Source organism: Scyliorhinus torazame, chromosome 7, assembly GCF_047496885.1.
Source record: "Scyliorhinus torazame isolate Kashiwa2021f chromosome 7, sScyTor2.1, whole genome shotgun sequence".
NCBI lineage: Eukaryota > Metazoa > Chordata > Chondrichthyes > Carcharhiniformes > Scyliorhinidae > Scyliorhinus > Scyliorhinus torazame.
Genome location: NC_092713.1, coordinates 220792856 through 220818393, shown reverse-complemented (window position 1 = coordinate 220818393; position 25538 = coordinate 220792856). Strand labels below are relative to the sequence as shown.

Below are 25538 nucleotides of genomic sequence, written 5' to 3'. Positions count from 1 at the left end.
ACCTCCAGCCAACTTTCCTTCAGAGCTCTTCTCTCCACCCAGTAACTCCCCTTAAGGTTAAGGGGCTTGGATGATGAGCACACTGTCTGAGGAACTTCAGTTGAGAATGACATCCAGCCATTTTGTAATGCAGCCAATTTAAAAGAACTACGCTCCAAAACATTAAAGCCAATTGGCACATTTATTTGAATATGGTGATTCATTTTTACATTAAATTATATTGAAGCTCTAATAGAAATGGTGAGCATACATTCTTTGGGAGAATCTCAAAAAGGTATTTCGATCAAAACCTGGTGATCAATGAAGTCACCTTTTTAAAATACAACATTTTGGATTTGGAACCATGATTAGAATACATGTACGACAAATTCATATGCATAATATGTAGTGTCAACTTTCTGGAAAAGGCATCCAGGTTGACATGTTAACTATGTTACAAAGCAGAGTTAACTGCACATGAATCAGGGCTTTCAAATTACAACCAACATCAATTTTCTTGGGGTAATTTGAATACTTTGAATCATTTTGTCAAGATAGGAATGGTTCATAACAGCTCGTAGCTTCCTCAGAGTGGCAATCAGCAGCGGATTGCCACTCTGTAGTTACCGTTGCTTGAACTGGAAAGCACCAACTTATCTCGCCCAACCTTCCTGATACAGGCCAGGTGAGACTGAAGAAGCGAAGCCCGTCCCGGCTCTAGCGGAGAACAAAGAGTTCAGCGAAAGATGACATGCCAGTTTTTTACGGCACTAACTGCCTAAAGCACACAAGTTCAAAAATCCCATTGAAAGGGACAAGGTAAGCTTCTAACGTAAATGACTGGGATGTGCGGATGGGGGTTCAGGCACTGGGGGGTCGGGGTATCTGGATAGGAGGGTTCACAAAATTGGGGTAGGGTAGGGGGTGTCGTTCAAGTCATGAGGCTGGTGATCTTCGGGAGTGGGGTGGGGGGGGAAGGGGTGTTCAGTCAGTTTGTGGGGGGTGATGCGTGGGTCAGGTGGGGGGGGGGGGGTTGTTGCCCAGTTCTGGGGGTTGGTGGGGTGTGTGGTGTGGTTGTAGGGGGTGGGGTGCTTAGTTGGAGGGGGGGGGGGGTTGTGGGAGCCGTGCAGGTACTGGGTGTTCATAATAATCTGTGACGCGATGTAACCAAATTTCAAGAGAGTCCCCTGTCGAGGTTTAGCCGGGCGTTTCTTGGCACTCGCAGCACTGGGAAACGCCATGGTATCGAACTTTGTTGCAATCCAGGGTCTCCGCGGGGAATGCCCCACCGAGGCGGCACTTAATCGTGTTTCCTGCACTGAGGTGCACCGCTCAACGAATCTCTTCAGTGCAGATCGGGAGGCCATTTTAAAATGACGTCCCGATCGCTCAACCCCCCCAAAGTCCCAACTCACATATAAGGGGACCCCTGAACCCCACCGCACATGGGCAGGGCATCCAGGGCCTGATCCTCAGCATGGGGAAAATGCCAACCTGGCACATAGGCAGTTCTGCTCTGCATGGTTCCCATTTGTGGGGACCAGCACTGAATGGCGGTCGCCAGAGGTCTCCGAGCCGAAGGGTTAAATTTCAGAGCCTCTGTAGATCAGGTGAGCTGCAGTTTAGAGTGAGACTAGCTGTCCCACTCTAATATGCAGATTTGCCAAACAGGCGGAATTCAGATCTCGATGTCTCGCGAGATCCTGTTAGGTCTCGCAAGGGCAAGGCGCGTCAAGCTGGGTAGATCCTGGAAGAGGGATCTCCCAGACACGCCCCGTTCGGGCTCACCGCGGCCAGTAGATTGCACTCTTGGAATTTGAAGTGCTTTTTTCCTTCTAACTCTTTCAGAGTAACTATGTGTGCAAAACTGGCAGAACCATCAAAAGCCAGTGATTTAAATCATTTTGTTGGATGGTTCCCAAGCCAGCGCAAGTTTGCAGGGGTAGTTAGCTCCTTCTGGTCAATTGCTGGGATAACCCTTATTTGGGAACTTCAAAGGGGCACTTCCAAGGAGGATTCCCCAGCGCATCTTTGGGGTACCTACTGGGGAGCCAAGAAGTTATGGCTGACTAGCTTTTGGAATCCGACTACTTGGTCAGATAATGAGGGAGCAGGATTTATGTTGTATCTTCTTTGGGTTTCTCATTGTGCCTTTAGCAATAAAACTTCAGCACAATTCATCTGTGCAAATCCACCATATTCATCAACATCAGTACACAGCTTTGATATTTATGAAAAAATGTTAGGAACATTTATTGGAGTAGGTTTTTAAAAATATATCAAAATAAACTCCTGTTATTAAAGTATTTTAATTGGCAATTAACTCAAGTTTTGTTTCTTATTTTGTTCCTTTTACTGCTGCTCAAGTGTCTCACTATGTGCAAATTTTCTGTATGATTGTAACGTGTTTGTATGTTTGCAGTGATTGTAACGTGTTTGTATGGTTGCAGTGCACTCTAGTGACGACAACAATCGCCATGATGCAGCTCTTAAGTTTTCAAGACTAGCTAAAAATGTTCTAAATTTGAACTTGGGCAATAATATTTTTTTGACCAATCATTAATTTTTGTTCCATGGCCACTTCTAATTTGCAATGCTTGACAGATACAGTCATACTTATGACCGTATCAGTTTAGTCAACCAAAAATGAAATGAACACGTCAATTTTCATATCTTGTAGTAAACCTTTATTTTGGTAGAAAGGAAACATTTACAATGTTCAATTTTATTGAACTTACCCAAAAGTTGCCTTTGCACTTTAAGTATAACATTAATCCAAAATCACACTTGGATATCCTTTACACAATTCGTGAAATTAAATTTCTATGATCTAGCTTCAAATCTTTTCAAAAATCAAAAAAATACAGTGGAAATGCACTTCACAAGTTTTCCACTTCAGAGCTGATACAAGATCATTTTTATTTTAGTTAAGCCACAAGATTAGGAAAGGATATCTTGAACTTTAATGGAAGATTGAACAGTAGAGATCATGTAAAACAAACTTGTGTAATTTACAGCATTGCAGAACAGTTAATTCACAATTACAAAAACTGTAACCACAGAAATTGGCTACCTGTTGGAACCAGTGAATCTGGAATTGGATTACATGTGGCATACACAAATTGAAGTGAATTTAACCCAGAAGTATGGCCTTTAGCAATGTTAGAATCTAATTTAGAAAAATAACGGAGGTAAGCTATTACACCAAGGTTAAGATATTCAAGGCATCTAGGAGCCAGCATATACATTTAGTGACAATAAAAAAATCATCATATAGGTCAACCAGACCGAGTGAGTAACTGAATTTTGGATTCTACCACAAACGTAACCCGAGATACTGAATGCCAGTACAATGGGTGCTTCTGTGCACCTTCTACAACACTAAAGACGTGTAACCATGCAAGGGACCAGCCCAGCAATTAGTTCACAGAACCAGCAATTCTACATCATTTGTTACCTTTATAAATGGTACCCTGTTGACTCTTAGTCTCGACAAAAAGATATTTATGGCTTTCAGTAATTTATAGGTGGTCTACTTTGAGCAGAATTCTCTGAAAGCATAGTCTTGACGATCCAGTGATTCAACTAAAATTTGGGAGCTGTGCAAAAATATTGGAAGCACTAAACATTTCTAACTTGATACCTGGCAGTGTGACCCTTTTAAATAGACGTTCAAGCCATTTGGAATTCAAGGAGCCAAATACTTGTCTTTTAGGATCTCCAAACAATATAATTGGTTCAAATTACTTAAGTTGGCCACATAAAATAAATACACTGAAAAAAATGCATAAAACCCTGAGCATTTTGGGACTTTACTTTCCCATATTTTACTTCACATTAAATATTCCAGTGAAAGGAGAAATTATATTGAGATGCGTCTGAAAGTTACAAAATTAACTCCTGAACTGATTTGGTTGATAAAATATGGAGTGGCTACAAGAGAAAATACATACACAGAATGTAACAACCTATATTTGGGCTCTCGCAAATTGTATGCTCAAGGCCAAAAGCATGCCTGTTGTTTCAACCTGAACCACTATTCCTATTTATTTGTCAATTTTCTTCCTTTATCTCCTGAAAGAACTGATTGCTCAAGGTGCCATTTCGCACATTCAAGAACAGAACGCTGAAGATGCCATTTCGCACAAGCCTATGAAGTTTGTTGGGCACTTGACCATGGAGGCGGTCTAGAAAATGTGCAAAATAAGATACATTTTGTTACCTGTGGAGGGGAGGGAGAATGGAGGAGTGGGGGGGGGGAGATATTGGGAGAAACTATTCTGTCCAGGGAAGCTTTCAAGATTAGTCTTCAAAACTACCCTGGAAAAGAAATCAAATTAAATAAGTTTTTTTAATGCAGAAATTGTAAACTTTTAATTTGCCCTAATTAATACCAACCCCATCCCCAGATGACTTTAAGGCAGTTCATATTGGTGTATGGAAAGTCAGTAACCGTAATATCAAACAGCTTGAATAGATCTGGACTAATGAGGCTGCGAGCATCACTGTTGAGCCTGACCCTGACATCATCCTATGTCCACAAATCTAATTACAGTAGCTGCTACACTCAAGAGCGGGGGCTTACTAAACCAGAGGCTCTTAAGCCAGCTATAATGTCCCATCCTGCTGAAAAGTCCCCAAATTGGCACCGACTACAGACTAAATCTGAAGCCTGTGAGCTGCCTTATCTTGGTGTCAGCATTGTAGGTCCTCAAAAAAAATATCTACTGTCTATCACTGGGATAGGAATTTAGCACTGCAAATACAGGGAGCTGACTCCAATGCAGGTTCATAGAGTTGGGAGCTAAAGGAGTGCCAATATGAAAATGGCTGGATGTGATACAGTCCCTATCTTTCTGGCAATGAAGCTGTGCATGTGTGTACTTTGCACTATATTCCAGTTGCACTGCACTTTGCAATGCCCAAGTAGTGCAAGACTGTTTCATAGATCACTTCTTGCCCAAGTGTAGTTGCATTCAAACCACGGGCCCAATTATAGAATTATATTATCTGTTTCAGATTGATGTGTACTCAAAGCCATTTTGCAGTACGGAAAATTGGTCTTGCATTGGGAGTGCAGTTTTTTAAAAAGTTAACAAAAACAAAGTGAACAAATTCGCCAGGAAGAATTATTTTGTTTGAGCTCAGGCTCAGCCACACTGAGAAAATTAAGATTGCTCACACACATAATTAGGAGATAGCACCTCTGTCAGGGCACAGAACGAAAGATAGAGAAATATCCAGCATTGCTTCTACACTAAGAGATAGTTTACATACAAGTGACATTTTAGTAACCTCAAATAATGTAACAATTAAGTTCTTATTAGATCTAATTTCCCTGAAGTTATGATATTATGCAATTTTTGGCTTTTCAGCACCAAAAAGGGGAAAGGAAAGTCAGCGTAGAAGATAGCATCTCTTGTTCCCCAACAGAAGGCTTTTAGGAGAATATACGAGACAGAACAAAATTGCAATTGTAAAACTCAACAAAACATGCGCTGACTAATTACCATAGTTTTCAGTGTACAAAGGTCTAGTTTAATTGGAACAAGAGAAAAACTATAAATTCCACTGTATAAATCTTTTAGAACAAATAGAAGCATTCAATACAAAATTTCTAGAGTAACGTTTTAGCAAAAGATTGCTTGGGAATGATTTAACCCTTCTTGGACTGGATTTATGTTGCCGATCAAATTACCAGCATACAAATTCACCAATTAATGTCCCATGAACAACTGAATGCTGAATGTATTAAAGATGATGAAAAAACGTAGAATAGACAATGATTTTACTCGCAGCATCCTCTGAACCTCAAAAGATTAAATGATGCGTTTTGGTGCAAGAAAAGCTATTGCAGTCCTCAAAGGGTTAAACTGCACAACATATTTATTTTTCAGAAAGAGGAAGTACCTTTGGGCAAGTTGTTTGCTATCTTTCACAAAATCTAAAATTGGAAATATTTTTTTAAAACTCCTCTCCTTAGTATATATCTTCCTTCAATGGAAATCATCATTTTTAAAATAAATTTAGAGTATCCAATTATTTATTCTCCAATTAAGGGGCAATTTAGTGTGGCCGATCCACTAACCTGCACATCTTTGGGTTGTAGGGGTGAAACACACGCAGACACAGGGAGAATGTGCAAACTCCACATGGACAGTGACCCGGGGCCGGGATTCGAACGCGGGTCCTCAGTGCTGCAGTCCCAGTGCTAACCACTGCGCCACGTGCTGCCCTTGGAAATCATAATTTGACCAGTAATAATAAAACATTTTCTTCATTTATTCTAATCATCTTAATATTCTTCAAAGTTTGAAATGCTGCCCAAAATGTCACAGCATCTGTTCACATTCAATCTTCAAAAGTCCCCAAATTCAGTCTGTCATTGAGATCCATCAAATTCCATTTTTTCTCCAGTGCCCAGTTACCATCGCTTCCTCTATTTAACATAATGAAGCAGTGAAGCTGCTGTAAACAGTAGACAGCATTATTTTATGCTAGATAAGCATCTTTGCCCCAGAGTAAAATTTATTCTTGACTGATTGTGCAACTATTGCTGAAGGTAGAAAACAGTCAGTCATTGTTATGCTGGTATTAGGGCATTTGAACTGTTACCTGCAAGAAACAGAACAGTTTTCAATACTAATACAGAATATCTTAAATCTGAACTTTATACATTCTGATAGATCCAAATATTTCTTACATTTAGGGTAATTACACACCGGATTAAATACTTCAAATCATTTCTCCGACTCTGGTCTTCTGTGCATTCCCTATTCCCGTCTCCCTGCATTAAGCTTCAGCTGCCCAAGTCCTACTAGTGACCCACCATTTAAATTCCTACTCCGCACCACTTTTTTCTCTACTTTGAGAAATACCAGGTTTCAGTCACTCATCCAAACTCCTGCTATGGTTTAAATGGTTTGTTGTTTTATTAATTTTTTATCACTTTTCCATCTCTTTGTAGAAAATTTCCCATGATAAAGGCACTCCAGGAATGCAAAATATATTGTCATTTTTTTGCTATACACATCGAATAAATCTATCAATATCCTTGCTCATACATAGAGATAATGCAAACCAAGACACATAGTCATTAAAAAATCACTACTAGCACTTCAAAACTATATTTAAAATAATTGCATTGGTAAGGTGTAAACAACCATACATTGAACAAACTGGAATAGTCTACACAATTTAGAAAACTTTCAGAAAAGCTAAATACAGCCAGATATCTGAAATAAAAACTGAAAATGCTGGAAAAACTCAGGTCTGGCAGCATCTATGGAGAGAGAAACAGAGTTAACATTTCCATTTTGTATGACTTCTTCAGAGCTGAAGGGAGGTAGGAATGTGATGGTTTTTATGTTGTTAAAAAACAGGGTGGGGTGGAGGGAGAAAAATAGAAGGTCAGGAACAGGTTGGAGGGTCATGTCATGGACAGAAGTCAAAGAGAGTGGTAATAATTAAAGGCTAAAGCAGGTGTGAATCACAGCATGAAGGTCATCCCCGTCTACAAGCAAGATAACTGAATGTGTTAATATCAGAACGAAGGTCTGTGCTTTCTGAAAGCAAAATATGAGAACACTATATAGACTGGCACTTTGGTGGGGTGGGGAGTGAAATAAAAAAGGAGGATGGAGTTCATGGTCTGAAGTTGTTTAACTCAATGTTAAGTCCAGAAGGCTGTAAAGAAGATGAGGTGCTGATCCTCCAGTTTGTGTTGGCCTTCACTGGAACATTGCAGCAGGCTGAGGACAGATATGTCGGCATGAGTGCAAGATGGTGAACTGAAATGGCAAGCGACAGGAAGGTTTGGGTTATGCTTGCGGGCTGAGCAAAGGTATTCTGCAAAGCTGTAACCCATTCCATGTTTCATCACCCCAATGCTCCTTCCCACTGTGAACAGGGAATGCAGTAGTCTAAACTGAAAGATGTGCAATTGAATCTCTCCTTCACCTGGAAGGAGTGTTTGGGGTGTTGGATGGTGAGAGGCGAGGAGGTAAATGAACAGATGTTACACTCCTGCAATTGCTTGGGAATGTGCTGTGGGAAAGGGGTGAGGTATTGGGAGGTGATAGAGGAGTGGACCAGGGTGATACAGAAAGAACAGTCCCTTTCATATGGAAAGCATAACAATGTCAGTCACATATTAAAATAAGCCCAAGCAGCTTTTTAAACCTCTTGGTAAGAACATGATAAGCAGTTTCCCAAATAATGCTAAGGTAGGAAGCAGTATAGATATAAAAACTACTTTTCTAACTGACTTTATTTCTAGAATGAAAGGGGAAAAATTTATTGAACTATTGCTATGCGCAAATAAAAAGAAAAAAACTACAGAAGCACCATGACACATCAGGTGATTGACACTAAATGTTTTAATAAAATTTCTGCAGCCAACTACAAGGCGATCTGGAATTCTGAATTTAAATTTTAGCATGGTGCAAATGAGAGCCATTGTACTCCACACCTGGAGTATTGTGCACAGTTTTGGTCCCCTTATGTGAAGGGTGAAGGTGTTGAGTTTGGGTAGGGTGCTCTTTCCAAGAGCCGGTGCAGACTCAAAGGGCCGAATGGCCTCCTTCTGCACTGTAAATTCAATGATAATCTATGATTAATCTAGGACAAAGGTTTGGCACAACATCGTGGGCCGAAGGGCCTGTTCTGTGCTGTATTTTCTATGTTCTATGTTCTTATTTGAGGAAAGATGTAGTGGTATTAGAAGCAGTGCAGAAGAGGTTCACTAGGTTGATTCCAGAGATGAGCGGTTTGTCATATGAGGAGAGACAGAACAGTTTAGGCCTATACTCTCTAGAGTTTAGAAGAATGAGGGAGATCAAATTGAGATATACAAGATGATAAAAGATATGGATAAAGAAGACGTGGAGCACGTGCTTCCTCTACTGGGGCATTGAAGAATAAAAGGTTATAGTCTTAGAATAATGTGTAGCAAATTTAAAACCGATTTGAGGAGAAATTATTTCTCCCAAACGGTTGTGAATCTGTGGAATTTGCTACCCCAGAGTGCGGTAGATGCTGGGACAGTGAGTAAATTCAAGGGGTTAGACATATTTTTAATTGGTAATGGGTTGAAGGGTTATGGAGAACGGGCAGGATGGTGGCATTAAGGCCAGGATGAGATAAGCCATGATCGAAGGGTGGAGCAGACTCGATGGGCCAAATGGCCTAATTCTGCTCCTATATCTTATGAACTGGAGACAATGGTCTTTCAAATCCAGCCATGCCTGTTGGGATGAATATCTCTGGTCTGCTGGATGTGAAAGAAAAATGACAGTCTCCAACCAGAAGAAAAACCATCTCTAATTCAGACACCACAAATTATTAGAAATACACAAAAGGTATGTCCTGTGGATAATTGGGCTTGATAGGCCAAAGATCTTCTCCTGCTTAATATTGTTATGGTAGCACATCGGTTAGCACAGTTGCTTCACAGCTCTAGGGTCCCAGATTCGATTCCAGGCTTGGGTCACTGTCTGTGCGGAGTCTGCACATTCTCCTCGTGTCTGCACGGGTTTCCTCTGAATACTCCGGTTTCCTCCCACAGTCCACAGATGTACAGGTTAGGTGGATTGGCCATGATAAATTATCCCTTTGTGTCCAAAAAAGGTTAGGTAGGGTTACTGGGTTAGGGTGGAGGCATAGGCTTAAGTGGGGTGCTCTTTCCTAGGGCCTGTGCAGACTTCTGCACTGTAAATTCTATGATTGTTACCATGGAGGCCTACGTCTCCAATGTGTTCTTTTATATCTGACTAGGTGTGTTTGTTGTTGCACTGAGTGCCTGAGGTGCACCGCAAACCGAGGCAGTTTATTATCTGTGAATTACATGTCCCTTTATTTATATGGCCTCATGAACAACTTGAAAATATAAGCTTAACATTTTTAATATTATGACAATGATCTTTAAATGGATATAATTTTATCAATGTGAAAATGATATACCAAAAAACAAACAAATGAATGCAAAAAGAGAAAAATAAAAAGATGATACGAGACCTCAGGGTGTACCTGAAGTTGGAGCAGGGAGCTCCTGTTTCTCAGGCTCTGGAGGTGGATTTGGCACAACTTCCTCATTCATTTCTGTAGCCATAAATTCATGGACCGCCTTCTCTATCTGCGGTTTGAATATGTGATGCTGTTTTGGATCCACGACCTGAGAAATAATTCTGTCCACGCCCGATTCCAACATGCCTGATCTTGAGTACAGAAATAATGATAAAATTATAGAGTGTCCTTACAGGGTAAGCATTTCTGTAACATCAATTGCCCAGACGAGGAGTATACTGATTTTCCATGCTGCATTAAAGAGACTACGAAGATAACTTACATGTATCTAATGAAAATGTCTAACATTGCCACCTCATTGTAAAGTAAAATTGAGGTCAATGGTTGCAAAAATGTTCCCAAAAATATCGCGAAACCATAGAATTAACTGTTGCAATGATGTTATGAAGCAGACAGTAGACACTTTCGTAAACTAAAAGCACTGATTTAAAAAAAAAAAACTAGCTTATGCTTATTTATTATCACTGCAAAATAGTCATAGTTGGCGGCCATGTTGGGTGCCCCCTGGACAAAGAGAAACCCCGGAGCGCAGGGGCCCGACCTCATGGCGGGAGCGGTGACCGTGGCCATTTTGGACGGCCCCCTAACAAAGGGAAACCCCGAAGGGCAGGGGTGCGTCCAACAGGTAAGTATGGGTGATCGCGCAGGGGGACAGAAACCCCCCACCAGGATTGTTACCTGGAACGTAAGGGGACTTCATAGCCCAGTGAAAAGATCCAGAGTCTTCGCCCACTTAAGAAGCCTAAAGGCCAACATAATTTACCTACAAGAGACGCACCTGAGGGAGACAGACCGACTGCTGGTAAGAAAGGGCTGGGTAGGACAAAGACGTATCATTCATGTTACGGGACGAGGGCTAGTGGAGTAGCCATACTGATCAACAAGAGGACGAGGTTTACAGAAACCAAGACAGTTACAGACCCAGGGGGACGGTACGTCATGGTCAGCGGTGTCCTGGAAGGGGCACCGGTGGTACTGGTAAATGTGTACACTCCCAACTGGGACAGCACAGAATTCATAAAGAAGACCATGGAGGAAATCCCTGACATTGACACACACCGACTGATAATGGGGGGCGACTTTAACTGCGTGCAGGACCTACTGATTGACCGAACAAACTCCAGAACAGGGAAAAAGACTGGCACGGCTAGGGAACTGGGAGCAATTATGGAGCAGATGGGTGGACCCAAGGAGGTTCCTACACCCAGGAGAAAAAGTTAACGTACTTCTCACAAGTGCTCAAGGTATACACCCGTATCGACTTCTTTGCAGTGGGGAAATCGGTACTTCCAGGGATTACAGGAGCAGAATACTCCGCGATCATTATCTCCGACCACGCTCCACATTACATGGACGTGGGTTGGAGACAGGCCAGGCCCAGCGCCCCACATGGAGGCTGGACCACTTCCTGACCGACAAGGCCTTCTGCCAAAAATCATCGTGGGTAATAGGCGATTACATTAGTAACAATCAAAACGGGGAGGTCGTACCCTCCCTATTTTGAGAGGCACTGAAGGCCGTGATTAGAGGAGAAATCATAGCCTACATGGCAAGGGAAGAGAGGGTGGCCAGGCAGAAGTTAGTAGACTCCATTCTGGAAGTCGACAGAAAGTACTCCGAAGCCCCGACCGCAGAGCTGCTGGCGGAGAAGAAAAGCTGTAAATAGACTTTAACCTGCTATTCACCAGGAAAGCAGTGTACCAACTCCGCCATATACGGGGGACCTTCTACGAACACGGGGACACGGCTGGCTGCCTACTGGCTCACCAGCAGAGAAAGCAGGCAGCCACGAGGGAAATAGCCCAGGTAAAGAATAGCAGAGGCAGACTGGTAACAGAACCAAAAGAGGTCAATCAGGCATTTGACACCTTTTACCGGGGACTATACAACTCCGAGCCACCCGACGGGGGCGTGGGGATGAAACAGCTCCTTGATGGACTGGAATTACCAGTTGTGGGGAAGCTAGAGGGGTGGAGCTGGAAGCACCAATAGATCTGGGAGAAATCATGGAGAGCATCAGCTCCATGCAGGCGGGGAAGGCAACGGGACCCGACAGGTTTCCGGCGGACTTCTACAACAAATTTGTGCCATCCCTGGCCCCACACCCAAGGGATATATTCGCGGACACTCTGCCACTTACGCTCGCACAGGCCACAATCTCACTTATACCCAAAAAGGATAAAGACCCGACGGGATGCGGATCATATAGATCCATGTCGCTGCTGATTCGAAAATACTCGCAAAAGCCCTGGCCAAAAGGCTGAGTAACGGAGGTGGTCGCAGAGGACCAAACGGGCTTTGTCAAGGGTAGGCAACCCACTGCGAACATTAGGCGGCTGCTGAATATAATAATGACCATCCCCGGCGAAGAGAGCACCAGAGGTGATCGTCTCCCTGGACGCAGAAAAGGCCTTCGACAGAGTCGAATGGAAGTACCTCAAGGTACAGTTTGGGCTAGGAGCGGGATTCACCGCCTGGGTGAGACTCCTGGACAATGCTCCCAAGGCGAGCGTTCGAACCAACAACACCAGCTCTGAATACTTCCAGCTATAGAGAGGCACAAGCAAGGCTGCCCGTTGTTCCTACTCTTGTTCGCGCTAGTGATCGAACCCCTGGCGATAGCCCTGCGGGACACGAAAAGCTGGAAGGGCATCCGGAAAGGAGACAGAGAGCATGGAGTTAAATCGGGTGAGGATGAAGCCATGCCCAACTGTGGCAATCTTCGGTGTATCGGAGCAGCCAGAGCTACACATGGGGAAGAGGGCCGACGCCCTAGCTTTCGCTTCCCTAATTGCACACCAGAGAATTCTGCTCAGCTGGCGATCTGCAACAGCACCCATAGCTGCAGACTGGCTCGCTGACCTTTCGGAATTTCTCCACCTGGAGACAATTAAGTACGCCACCCGAGGGTCGGAGGAAGGCTTCCTAGATGCATGGGGACAGTTCATCGGTCTGTTCCAAAACCTGTTAGAGACCAGCAACGATGAGTAAGAGAGGAAAACGGGAGAGATCGGAAGAAAAAGAGGAAGGACAAAGGGAAATAAAGACAAGGGGGGAACCAACGGAATGTGCAACCTGGGGGAAGGGACGGGCGGGGGCGGGGGGGGGAGGAGGATGTGGAGGAGGAAGAGAAAAGGCTGCAAAGTCACAAAAGGTAAAGAAAATGGGGAGGGAACAACGTGGGGGGAAGAGAGAAAGAGGGCAACCCCCCCCCAATCACAGGGCAAACACAGTAGAAGTTGATGGGGGGGGGGCGGAGGGGAAGAGAGGTGGGGGAGGACATAATGGGGGGGGTGGAAGGGATCACAGGCCGAGCCAGAGGGTGGCAAAATGTACATAAAGTAAACTAAGGGAAGGGCAGGATAAACCTTCCCATATAATACAATAAAATAACATGCCAAAAAATGTATATAACTGATGATAAATGTGGAAAATGCCAATAAATAAAATCATTGCAAAAGATTTGCTAGCATCAAAAAATGCGACATAAATGCTAGGAGTGAATCTTGTATCAGAAATTAAATTTAAGAGTATGCCAAACACAATGTCTATGGTTTAAATTAGTAATTGAGATAGTTTCTACTTATTCCTCCATATTAAATGCCACATCAAACAGAAAAAAACCTTCTAGGGACAGAAGTTGCGTGGTTGATACTGAAAGCCCTTCGGGTAAGAGAAGGGGAAAAAAATCAGTTTGGCCAGGAATTTCTTTTAAGCTGTTTAATTAGGTGTTAAGTATTCAAGTAAAAAAAATTATAAAAGGACCCGAGATAAAGATTATAAAATGCAGAACTAGTTCCCTCCATATTTGTATCAGAGAAGATGCTCAGCGAAAACATGGGGTTTGTTACTGAAGTCACAATACCTTTTACATATCATTTTAGATGTACTATTTCTTTGGTAAACTGGTGCACTTTTATTAAGATAATTAGTAAGTTCAAATACATGAACAGAGGAATTGCAATATAGGCAGCCTAACAAATCCACACACTTTTCACTTCTAGGCCACATTTAACAGCAGCAATATTTTGTGGAAAATGGTCAAAATATTCAGTGAAATTTTCAAGGAGAAAAAAGTCACAAGCAGCATTTTGAGTTTGTTGACTTTTTTGAAAGCGGCAAGGAATTAATTATTTTTCAGACACAATTACAAAATTAGGATTTACAACCCAATGCATAATTATTCTAGCAATGTTACTTTCTTGGTACTCAGTGCAAAATACTACCCTCCTTTATTTCATTTATCCAAGACTATTGTTGTTGAACCCTTCAGGAAATGTAACAATGGATGGTATTTTATTCGTATAGCTTGCTCGTTATGCTCAATAATATTTCGATGTACCCTTTTACTTCCCTTAGTTGTAAAACTGATTTAACATTTTACTCTGCAAGCTTATAAAGGGGGGGGGGGGCGAAACTTCCATAGAGGTCAACTTATAAACAATCTGGAAGGTAATGGCTGAAGAGAACTGCTCCTAGCTTAAGACTCACAACCAAGCAGTAACACTCAATTGACATCTCATACATCAAATCACAAACAATACCAAAATATATTCAGTTTTGGTTTTCAATTCTAAAAGTTCTAGTGTTGTATGCTCTAGCAATGATAAAAAAAAACATTAGTTTTAGACCAATGAGAGAAAACTGCTTCTCTGCATCTAACTTATAAAATTCTTTTACCATATTAAACAACCTGTCAATTCATCCTTCAATCTTCTATGTTCAAGGGAATGCAAGTATTTAACACCTCTTGGGGCACTTCACAGAAGCATTACAATACAAAATATGGAACTGAACCAGATATGGAGCCATTCGATGGCTAAAACCCAATGCTTTGACCAAGCTTTCGAAAAGTGTCTTAAAGTAGGAAGTGCGGTAAAGAGCCAGAATGGTTCAGGAAAGTAATTCCAGAGCTCAGGACCGAGACAGCTGAAGGCATGGCGACCAACAATTTAGCAATTAAAATTGATGGTGCTCAAGAGGTCGGAATTAGAGAAGCTCAGAAGGAGATTGCAATATAGGCAGCCGAACAAATCCACACACTTTTCACTTCTAGGCCACATTTAACAGAGCTAGTGAGGGGGCAAGGCCCTGGAGGGTACCGAAAACAAGGATGGGAGTTTTAAAATCGAGGCACTGTTGTACCAGGAGTCAGTGTAGGACAGCAAGTATAGGGGTTATGGGTGAACGGTGTTTGGTGTGAGTTATGACATGGCCAGCAGTTTTGGATTACCTCAGATTTAGAGGACAGACTGTGATACTTAAACCAAGAATGTGCGAGAATAGTCTGGAAGTCACAAAGGATGGATGAAGGTTCCAGCAGCAGAACACGTGAAGTAGGGGTAGCGATAGACAATGTTAAGGAGGTGAAAATAGACAATGTTAGTGACATCATGGATATGTGGCTGAAAGCTTTTCTCGGAGGTGACTGCAGGCCCACTCAACTGGATAACAATGGAGAAGTATTGGAGGAGGACACTGTGATCACATATACCAAAGGGTTCAGATAGTTCGAAAAGAAATAGCTTGCCTTTGTCACAGTCATATAAGATGTCATTTCTGACTTGGATCTGAACAGTTTCAGTAATGTGGCAGGAGCAGAAAGCTGACTGGAGGGTTCAAACATTGATATGGACACAAATTTTGAGGCAACAACAGGTTTAAGGGCTTTGGAGAGGAAAGGAAGGTCAAGGGCTGTTCTTTTTAAGGGCGATGATGGCAGATTTGAAGGCCAGAGGACAAAACCTGAGGAGAGAGAACCATTATCAATGTCAGCTAACATGGGAGCCAGGGAGGGAAGTTGGGAAGTCAGTAATTTACTGGGAATAGAGTCACGAGAACAAGAGATGAATCTCATGGACAAAATAAGCTTGGAAGACATGAGGAGAGAGAAAAGAGGGAAGATAAGTTCAGGAGAAGGACAGGGGAGGGAGTGGTGTTTTAGAATAAGTTTTATCCATGGGGCCAGGGGAAAGAAGGCAAGTAACAAAGGCAGGTGGTCGGATATTCTCAATCTTGGTGATAAAGAAATCCATGAAGTCCTTGCCATCAGAGATGTGGAGGTAAGAGGAGAGGGGGATTTAAGAATCCTCTCCTGGTTTGCAGTAGAGAAACAAAGCCAGGTGTTACCTCTGCACTCCATGATGATCCTGGAATACTACAGCACCTTTGTAGACTGAGTGGTACCTGGGAAAGTTTTTTTCTGACCTAGCCAGATCTGGTGGTGAATGGATAAGCCAGGTGTTCTCTACATCCTTTGAAGTCTACATCCCTTGGACTTAAGGCAGCAGAGATGATAACCATACTAGGGCAAGAGTGAAGGTGAGAGGGGGCAACATTTTTAATGATGACTAATGCATGAAAGGTAAAGGCAAAAATGTGGTATGGCGGATCGGTACAGTCAGAGCAAAGCAAATGATGAAAACTATAGTCAGGTGGGGAGGCTTCAGTTACGGGGAAGATACCATCACCCCTCAGCAAGGTTTCAGTCAAGGATATGATGTTGATGCAGTCCTCCACAATAAGCTTGTAGAGTGTATGATCTCTGTTCATGAATGAATGGACAGCCTGAGGAAGAATTGCAGTGGAGCAGTGGTAGGTAGGGTACTAAAAAGCACATGCTCAGCAGTAGGGAGGGTGAGTTGGACATGGAGATCAATCCCTAGCCAGCGCACTGGGTAGGAAGGTCAGTGAGAGAGTAGGATGGGAAAGCTGGGATGCTGGTCGTAAAGGGGCAGCGGCAAGTGTCTCAGTGTGCTATTTGGAGAATGCAGAGAGGCACAGAGGGAAGTTGTAAGTTTATCTAAAAGGAAGTTAAGCTTGGGACAATGTAAAACATAAGACCGAGAGTACCGACGGGTTTGGGGGAGGTGAGATTTGGGAAGGCAGAGTACGTGATAGGGAAGAAAAGAGGCATAATGATTGAATAGAAGAGTCTAGGAGGGGCAGAGAGAAAAATAAAAAGTAAACCGAGTCACGTTTATGCAATCTGCCCTTAATAGTTAACTCTCAACTCCAGTATCTTTCTGGTGAATCAACATGACACTGCCAACTAGATAGACAGATCTTTCCTGAAGTGCTTTGTCCAAAACTGAATAGTAATCTAGATAAAGAGTCCGACCAGGTTTTAAAAATATCCAGATATCACTTTTATCAGTAAAAGTGATATTAAAACTGTCAGATTGTGTTAAAAACCCAAATAATGTGGGGCATAAAGCCAAGATGAAAGCTGCATTTCTGAACTTGGGAGGTGAAAAATCATAGCATGAAAGTAGCCAGATGAAGGATAAAACTCTGGCTATGAAAAGATTTAAATAAAATAGTGTACTCACTTATAGACCCTCTGTCGAAGTTCATTACGTAGCTGATTTTTATTAAGGCTTGGATTCCACTCATGATTAGCCAAGTGATTGGACACAAAATTATCAACTCTCTGTCTTAGATTCTGATAGGCTGGCTGTACGGATTAAAAGAAATTGACTAAAACAGAGCAAAAAGATAACAATTTAAAAGTACTGTATAATATTGTATACTGAACACAATCAAAATCCCATTCATATTTGCTTAATGCAAATGGCACTTCCTTAGAGTAGCACATTGATTAATTATGCAAGGGTTCCAATTCAAGCAAATAACCTAGGCACCCTCTTAATCTCACAGGAACAGTGCAGAAGAACATTGAAAACAACAAAAAAAGGCTGCAACAAATGCTCCAGAACAGCAGCTACAATCATCCTGAGAAAAACCTCACCCCAAAACTTCCTATTCAAGATCATCATCTCTGCAACATTGCCAAATACATGTACAGACTTGTGATTATGATTTTCAGATACGTAAGGATAAATGCAATGTACAGCATACACTGGAGGTTAGATATCAAAAGATATCAAAGCTTTTTTCTAAATTCACAACCTCTTACCTACTAAGTTCTATATTAATACAAGTGCATTTCTTCTGATGGCTGAACAGGCCAATTCTGGAAAGTCAAAATCTGCCACAAGTGCCAGCCATAAAGTGGTCCCTTGCTGATGCAGGCTGAACTCTGACAGCATCTTGGTTGCAGGGCTGGTATCGACTTGGAGCTTACAGATATAAAAATACCATATAATTACAGTGACTACAAGGACAAGCCAGAGGCTGGGAATTCTGCAGTGAGTAACTCACCATCGCACTCTCAAAAGCTTGCCCACCATCTATAAGTCACAAGCCAGGGATGTGATGGAATAGTCTCCAATGTCTGGATGAATTCAGCTCTAAAACACTTAAGAAGCTCGACACCATCCAGAACAAAGCAGTCTGCTTGATTGGCCCTTCATCCACCAACCTCAAAATTCACTCCCTCCATCATCATTGCACAGTGTCAGCAGTGTGGACTATGTACAACATGTACTGCAGCAATTCCCCAAGGCTCCTTTTACAGCACCTTCTACCAACTAGAAGGACAAGGGAAGCAACATTGGAACACCACACCTGGATGCTTCCCTCCAAGTTACTCACTATCCTGACTTGGAAATATAATTAATGTTACTTCACTGCCATTGGGTCAAAATCCTGGAACTCCCTTCCTAATGGCACGATGGGTGTATCTACACCACGAGGACTGCAGTGGTTCAAGACGGCAGCCAACCACTGCCTTCTCAAGGGCAATTAGGGATGGGCCATAAATGCTGGCCGAGCCAGTGACGCCCACATCCCGTGGAAAAATAAAGAAAAGCTTCCGAATCCGACTGATGTTGTGGTAGTGAATTCCTACCCACAACTGGTGTCAGCATTTGCATTGATCATCTGCTACCATTTTCCACTTGTTATGAATGATGTCGAGGGCTTTCATAAGGCCACAGCATCCTTGAATCAGGGGCGGAATTCTCCCATGCCGCGCCGGATGGAAGAATCGCCGTTTGCGCCATTTTTTCCCGTGGCGCCTGAAGGCAATTTTCCGAGGAGCAGAGAATTGCCGCCATTTGGGCCGGCGCGTTTGGCGCGGCGCCGGTGCGGGCCACCGATTCTCCGGCCTTGATGGGGCGAGCGGCGATGCGGAAACGGCAGAGTCCCGCCGGCGCCGTTCACACCTGCTCACAGCCAGCAAGAACTCTGCGTGTAGGGTCGGGGGGAAGCCTGTTTGGGGCGGGGGGGGGGGGAAGGCGCTCCTTCATGGGGAGGGGGGCCTCTGATGGGGTCTGGCCGGCGATCACGGCCCACCGATCGGCGGGCCGGCCTCTCCAGCCCGGCCCTATTTTATTACGCGACCGGCCCCTGAACCCCCACGCCATGTTGCGTCGGGGCCGGTGTGTTGAAGAACTCCCCCGCGCATTCACGGGTTGGCGCGGCCCAACTGCGCATGCGCGGGTTGGTGCCACCCTCACTGCGTGCCAACTGCTCCAGCGCCATGCTGGCCCCCTTTGGGGCCAGAATCGCTAGTGCCCGTGCCGTCGTGAAATGCGATGGCGCAGACAATCTGTCCAGCGATCAGAGAATTGCGCCACAGAGCTCTGGGCACTCAGCTGCTCTCTTGGCATCGGCTGCCTCCCTGCACAGCATATCCTTGTGTCCATCTTCCATCCTGCACACATGCCCAAGCCAGCGAAGCCTTCTTTGCTTGATTATCACCAGCATGCTTGGCCTCAAAAGGGTTGGGTCATTGGTGAATGCCTTTTCATATGATGCCAAGAATATATCGTAGAAACTAGAGATACAAGTTATTGAGTTTTTGTTCTTGGTAGATGCACTTATCCAGCCCTCACTGCTATGCAACAATGCACCTTATCTTGGTTCAGTGAGTCAGTTTGCTATTTTTTAATGACTGTTTTGATAGTCGGATAAAGTTGGTGGCTGCCTTTCCAATGCCTGAGCTGAGCTCTTTGCCAAGACACAAGTTCCTGCCACTGCAGATCCAAGGTAGTAACTGCTTGCAGTGGTGTGTTGAGTCTGACCACAGGCAGAAACACAAAACCATCCTCCATAACTACAGTTTTCTTGACACTGATGAGGGAGATTATGAGCTAGGCCATGGGACACTGATGAGGGAGATTATGAGCTAGGCCATGGGACACTGATGAGGGAGATTATGAGCTAGGCCATGAGACACTGATGAGGGAGATTATGAGCTAGGCATGGGGCACATGACCCATGAGCCTTTGGAGATGGTCTTTCTGGGCAATTAGTGTCGCACCATTTGCATACGGAAGTTCTCTGTTAAGGACACGTCACATTTTTTCTTGGCTTTCAGTCTTGTCACGGTGAGGAGTTTCCTACCATGTGTGGAGGGACACTCTTCCATGTCAACAGGGAAAGCATAGGTCAGTAGGAGACAGAAAAAGATACCAAACAGAGCTGGGGCTAAGGCACAGTCCTCGTTCATCCCATTCTGCATCTCAAAACTGTCAGATATAGAGCTGTCCAACTGAATGGCACCATGTATGTTATCATGAAAGGGCCATATGAAATTGCAAAGCTTGGGATGACATATGATTTTCTCTATTACCCGACACCGACAGGCCTGTCTTGCTCACTGTGTCGGATGCTTTTTTGAGATCCACAAAAGTGAGGTAGAGTGCTGTTTGCTGCTCTCTGTAATTCTTCAAGCCCCCCTCCAGACAGTCCGAATAAATGAAAATTACAAGATGGTCTGTACATACTGGGCTGACATCCAGCAGGATACTCGCATTCAGATGGAGTGACCACATACTCAATGGTTATATTCCTATCATTTTCTCAGTGGTTGGATCCCTGCCTGAATTAGAAGGGTTGGGGTCAGGCCCCACTTCAGACTTTCCCAATGGGCAGTGCACAGAGTGCCAGCTCTGAATACTGGATGGATGCCCAACAGGGATACTGTGTATGCTCAGTGCAGATGGCAGACTTCAGCATAAATGGTAGGTTGGGGGCTGGGTTCTTGCACCTTGATTGTAGCCCTGCCATAACATTCTCTGAAGACAAAAAGTGTGAAGAGGGCACCAAGACACCACCTCAGCTCCTTCCCTAGTAAATGATTCAAAGTTCCCATGAGAGACTGGTTGTGAGCTGCCCGAGTATAGAACACAATGGGCTGATTTGGTGTACATCATCCACCTTGCAAATATGTTTATGGAGCAGTTTTAAATTAACCCCCACTTAAACTGTCCAAACTCACTTTCTGAGGTCAAAGTAGATGCCTAGAATTGGAGCAGGCATAACTGAACATCAACTATTTTACAAATAAAAAACTGGATCCCAGGCAGGAGTTTTGTTCTCCTTCTAAATGCACTCTTCATCATCCAGGAACCTTTATGAATGTTTGACACAATGAACTCAAACGGCGGTAAATACAGCCAGAGTTAGGCTGTCTCTGATAGATCTGCATGCTTGTACAAAGGCTGCAAAATCACTTTACAGTTATATATACACACATCGAGCCTGTCCCAAACAGTGAAATAAAACACTGGAGAGAGAATACAACACAATAAGTACCTTGTGCCGCTCAGTGCAACTTATTAGGGCTGACGCATCGGTCGATTATAGAGATGCTGGAATTTTTAAGTATTAACCAACTGAAATACTATTTATTTCCCACTAACCAACATCCAATCCTGACCCCATAAAAAGTTCATATACTGGGAACCTCAATTTAAACATGCTTCAACTATCACAATGTTCAGTGATTCTCCCAGATTGTTTAAGAAAAAGATTTTCTTCAACAATGTGGAAGCTGAGTAAAAGGAACATCTGGCAGCAAATTGAAAGGTAGTATTTTATTCTCCAGGTTTTGCTGACACCCATAAAGCACTTCAGCATCGCTTGAACAATTTATAAAGTGGTTCAAATTGTTTACTTGAATTACTGCTTGTTACATTCCGTCCACCATCTATTATTCTCTTCATAAACACATGCAGCACCCCATCACCACCCCTCCCCATAATCATCCTCGACACACGTTATATAAATCTATGGACTGCATTAAGAAAGCCAACTTAATGTTACAAAAAAGAACCACAATTTAGTTAACGCTCCCGAAGTTAACATTCTTTGCAAGTTCTCATATTTTCTACTTGCGTTAAAAATATCCAAGTATTTGCCAAGGAACCATTATTTACATTCACATTTGTTTACAGATAGAACTACTGGGTTCAATGGTGCGCCTGACACATACAGAAGATGCTGGAACTCTGTCAGCAAATTGCGACATAGTATTTCAACTCAGTAGCTTGGAGCATGATAAATCATAAGAGCAAAGCTCAAAACAGTTTATATATGTCAGCTGAACTCCCTATTGGATTACTACATTCCAATTCACTGACAGCAGTCCAATATCATTTATATTTAAACAGCGAAGTTTAAACAAACAGCCGTCAAGCTGTGAGATTGAATATAGATTCTTAAATTCCTATTTTGCAAAACTTCCTGCTACCATTGGCATAGGATTGATTGAGGACCGAAACCAAAATCTTGGGGATTTGCAAATGTATCGCTCTCACACTGGAGTGGGTGCACTCCCCTGTGGTGGGCGAACACATCGCACTGTCTCCCGAGTGGGCGAACACACCTCGCTGTCTGGCGAGTGGGCACTCCACAACTCGCTCACTCGGGAGTGGGCATTCTGCACACGCACCCTCTCTCTCTCTCTCTGGACTGGGCACTCCGCTCTCTCTCTCCGGAGTGGGTTCTTCGCTCTCTCACTCTGGACTGGTCTCTCCGCTCTCTTTCTCAGGGGTGGGTGCTTTGCTCTCTCTCTCTCTCTGTCTGGACTTGGCTCTCTGTTCCCACTCTCTCTCTCTCTCTCTCTCAGGAGTGGGTGCTTCGCTCTCTCTCTGGACTGGACTCTCCGCCCTCTCTGCGGTGGACACCCCACTCTCTCTCTCTCTCTCTGCAGTGGCTGCCCCGCTCTCTTCCTCTGGATTGGGCGTCCCATTCTCTCTCTCTGGAGTGGGCCCCCCGCTGTTTCTCTCTTCCTGCAGTGGGGGCACAGCTCTATCTCTCCCTGCAGTGGGCGGCGCGCTCTCTCTCCGCAGTGGGCACCATGCTCCCTCGCTCTCTCTCTACAGTGGGTCCAACGCTCTCTCTCTCTCTCTGGAATGGGTGCTCCACTCTCTCTCTCTTAAGTGGGTGCAATGCTCCCTCTCGCTCTGGAGTGCGTGCGCCGCTTTCTCTCTCTCTCTGGAGTGGGTGCTCCGCTCTCTCTCTGGAGTGGGTGCTCCGCTCTCTCTCGGGAGTGGGGGTCCCGCTCTCTCTCTCTGGAGTGGGTGCTCCGCTCTCTCACTCTCTCTGGAGTGGGGGTCCCGCTCTCTCTCTCTGGAGTGGGTGCTCCGCGCTCTCTCTATGGAGTGGGTGCTCTGCTCTCTCCCTCTCTGAAGTGGATGCTCTGCTCTCTCTCTCTCTGGAGTGGGTGCTCCGCTCTCTCACTCTGGAGTGGGTGATCCGCTCTCTCACTCTCTGGGGTGGGTGCTCCGCTCTCTCTCGAGTGGGTGCTCGCTCTCTCTCTCTCTGGAGTGGTGCTCAGCGGTCTCTCTCTCTGGAGTGGGTGCTCCGCTTTCCCTCTCTCTGGAGTGGGTGCCCCGTTCTCACTCTATCGAGTGGGTGCTCGCTCTCTCTCTCTCTCTGGAGTGGGTGCTCAGCTCTCTCTCTATGGGTGGGTGCTCGGCTCTCTCTCTGGAGTGGGTGCTCCGCTCTCTCTCTGGAGTGGGTGCTCCGCTCTCTCTCTTGGGAGTGGGTGCTCCACTCTCTCTCTCGGGAGTGGGTGCTCCACTCTCTCTGGAGTGGGTGCTCCACTCTCTCTGGAGTGGGTGCTCAGCTCTCTCTCTCACTGGAGTGGGTGCTCCGCTCTCTCTCTCGGGAGTGGGTGCTCCGCTCTCTCTCTCGGGAGTGGGTGCTCCACTCTCTCTCTCGGGAGTGGGTGCTCCACTCTCTCTGGAGTGGGTGCTCAGCTCTCTCTCTCACTGGAGTGGGTGCTCCGCTCTCTCTCTCTGGAGTGGGTGCTCCGCTCTCTCTCACTCTCTCTGGAGTGGGTGCTCCGCTCTCTCTCTCTCTGGAGAGGGTGCTCCCCGCTCTCTCTGGAGTGAGTGCTCCGCTCTCTCTCTCTGGAGTGGGTGCTCCGCTATCTCTCTCTGGAGTGGGTGCTCAGCGGTCTCTCTCTCTGGAGTGGGTGCTCCGCTCTCTCTCTCTGGAGTGGGTGCTCCGCTCTCTCTCTCTGGAGTGGGTGCTCCGCTCTCTCTCTCTGGAGTGGGTGCTCCGCTCTCTCTCTCTGGAGTGGGTGCTCCGCTCTCTCTCTCTGGAGTGGGTGCTCCGCTCTCTCTCTCTGGAGTGGGTGCTCCGCTCTCTCTCTCTCTATGGAGTGGGTGCTCCGTTCTCTCTCTCTATGGAGTGGATGCTCGGCTCTCTCCCTCTCTGGAGTGGATGCTCGGCTCTCTCTCTCCCTCTGGAGTGGGTGCTCCGCTCTCCCTCTCTCCCGCTGCAGAGGACGTCCCACTCTCTATCTTTCTCCATAGCGGCCGCCCTTTCTCTCTCTCTGGAGTGGGTGCTCTGCTCTCTCTCTCTCTGGAGTGGGTGCTCCGCTGTCTATCTCTCTGGAGTGGGTGCTCCGCTCTCTCTCTATGGAGTGGGTGCTCAGCTCAGTCTCTCTCTATGGAGTGGGTGCTCCGCTCCCTCTCTCTATGGAGTGGGTGCTCCGCTCTCTCTCTCTCTATGGAGTGGGTGCTCCGCTCTCTCTCTCTCTATGGAGTGGGTGCTCCGCTCTCTCTCTCTCTATGGAGTGGGTGCTCCGCTCTCTCCCTCTCTGGACTGGGTGCTCCGCTCTCTCTCTCTCTATGGAGTGGGTGCTCCGCTCTCTCCCTCTCTGGACTGGGTGCTCCGCTCTCTCTGTAAAGTGTGCTCTGTTCTCTCTCTCTGGAATGGGTGCTCCGCTCTCTCTCTCTGGAGTGGGTGCTCCGCTCTCTCTCTCTCTGGAGTGGGTGCTCCGCTCTCCCTCTCTCCCGCTGCAGAGGGCGTCCCACTCTCTATCTTTCTCCATAGCGGCCGCCCTGTCTCTCTCTCTGGAGTGGGTGCTCCGCTGTCTCTCTCTCTGGAGTGGGTGCTCCGCTCTCTCTCTCTGGAGTGGGTGCTCTGCTCTCTCCCTCACTGGAGTGGGTGCTCCGCTCTCTCTGGAGAGGGTGCTCCGCTCTCTCTGGAGTGGGTGCTCCGCTCTCTCTCTCTCTCTGGAGTGGGTGCTCCGCTCTCTCTCCCTCCGGCGTTGGCGCAACGCTCTCTCTCTCTCTGGAGTGGGTGCGCTGCTCTCTCGCTCTCTGCAGTGGGTGCTCCGCTCTCTTTCTCTCGCTGGAGTGGGTGCTCCGCTCTCTTTCCGAAGTGGGTGCACTGTTCTACCTCTGTCTGGAATGGGTGCAACGCTCACCCTCTGCAGTGGGTGCTCCGCTCTCTCTCTCTGGAGTGGGTGCTCTGCTCTCTCTCTCTGGAGTGGGTGCTCCGCTGTCTCTCTCTGGAGAGGGTGCACCGCTCACTCACTCTGGAGTGGG

The 25538-nt window shown here is 45.3% G+C and overlaps 1 protein-coding gene across 2 annotated transcripts in view; it reads right to left on the bottom strand.

Moving 5' to 3' along the window:
• Positions 1-2643: 2643 nt before the first annotated feature.
• bod1 (biorientation of chromosomes in cell division 1) overlaps positions 2644-25538 on the bottom strand; it is a 55587-nt gene continuing 32692 nt past the window's right edge. Inside the window, exons 2-4 of one of the 2 annotated variants that reach the window (XM_072512081.1) lie at positions 17394-17518; positions 10006-10193; positions 2644-6594 (exon numbers count right to left, since the gene is read on the bottom strand). In XM_072512081.1, coding sequence (XP_072368182.1) covers positions 6563-6594; positions 10006-10193; positions 17394-17518 — 345 coding nt within the window. In that variant the 3' untranslated portion in view covers positions 2644-6562. Of the gene's footprint in view, positions 6595-9993; positions 10194-17393; positions 17519-25538 lie in introns of both variants that reach the window. The other variant, XM_072512082.1, reaches the window with a different exon arrangement.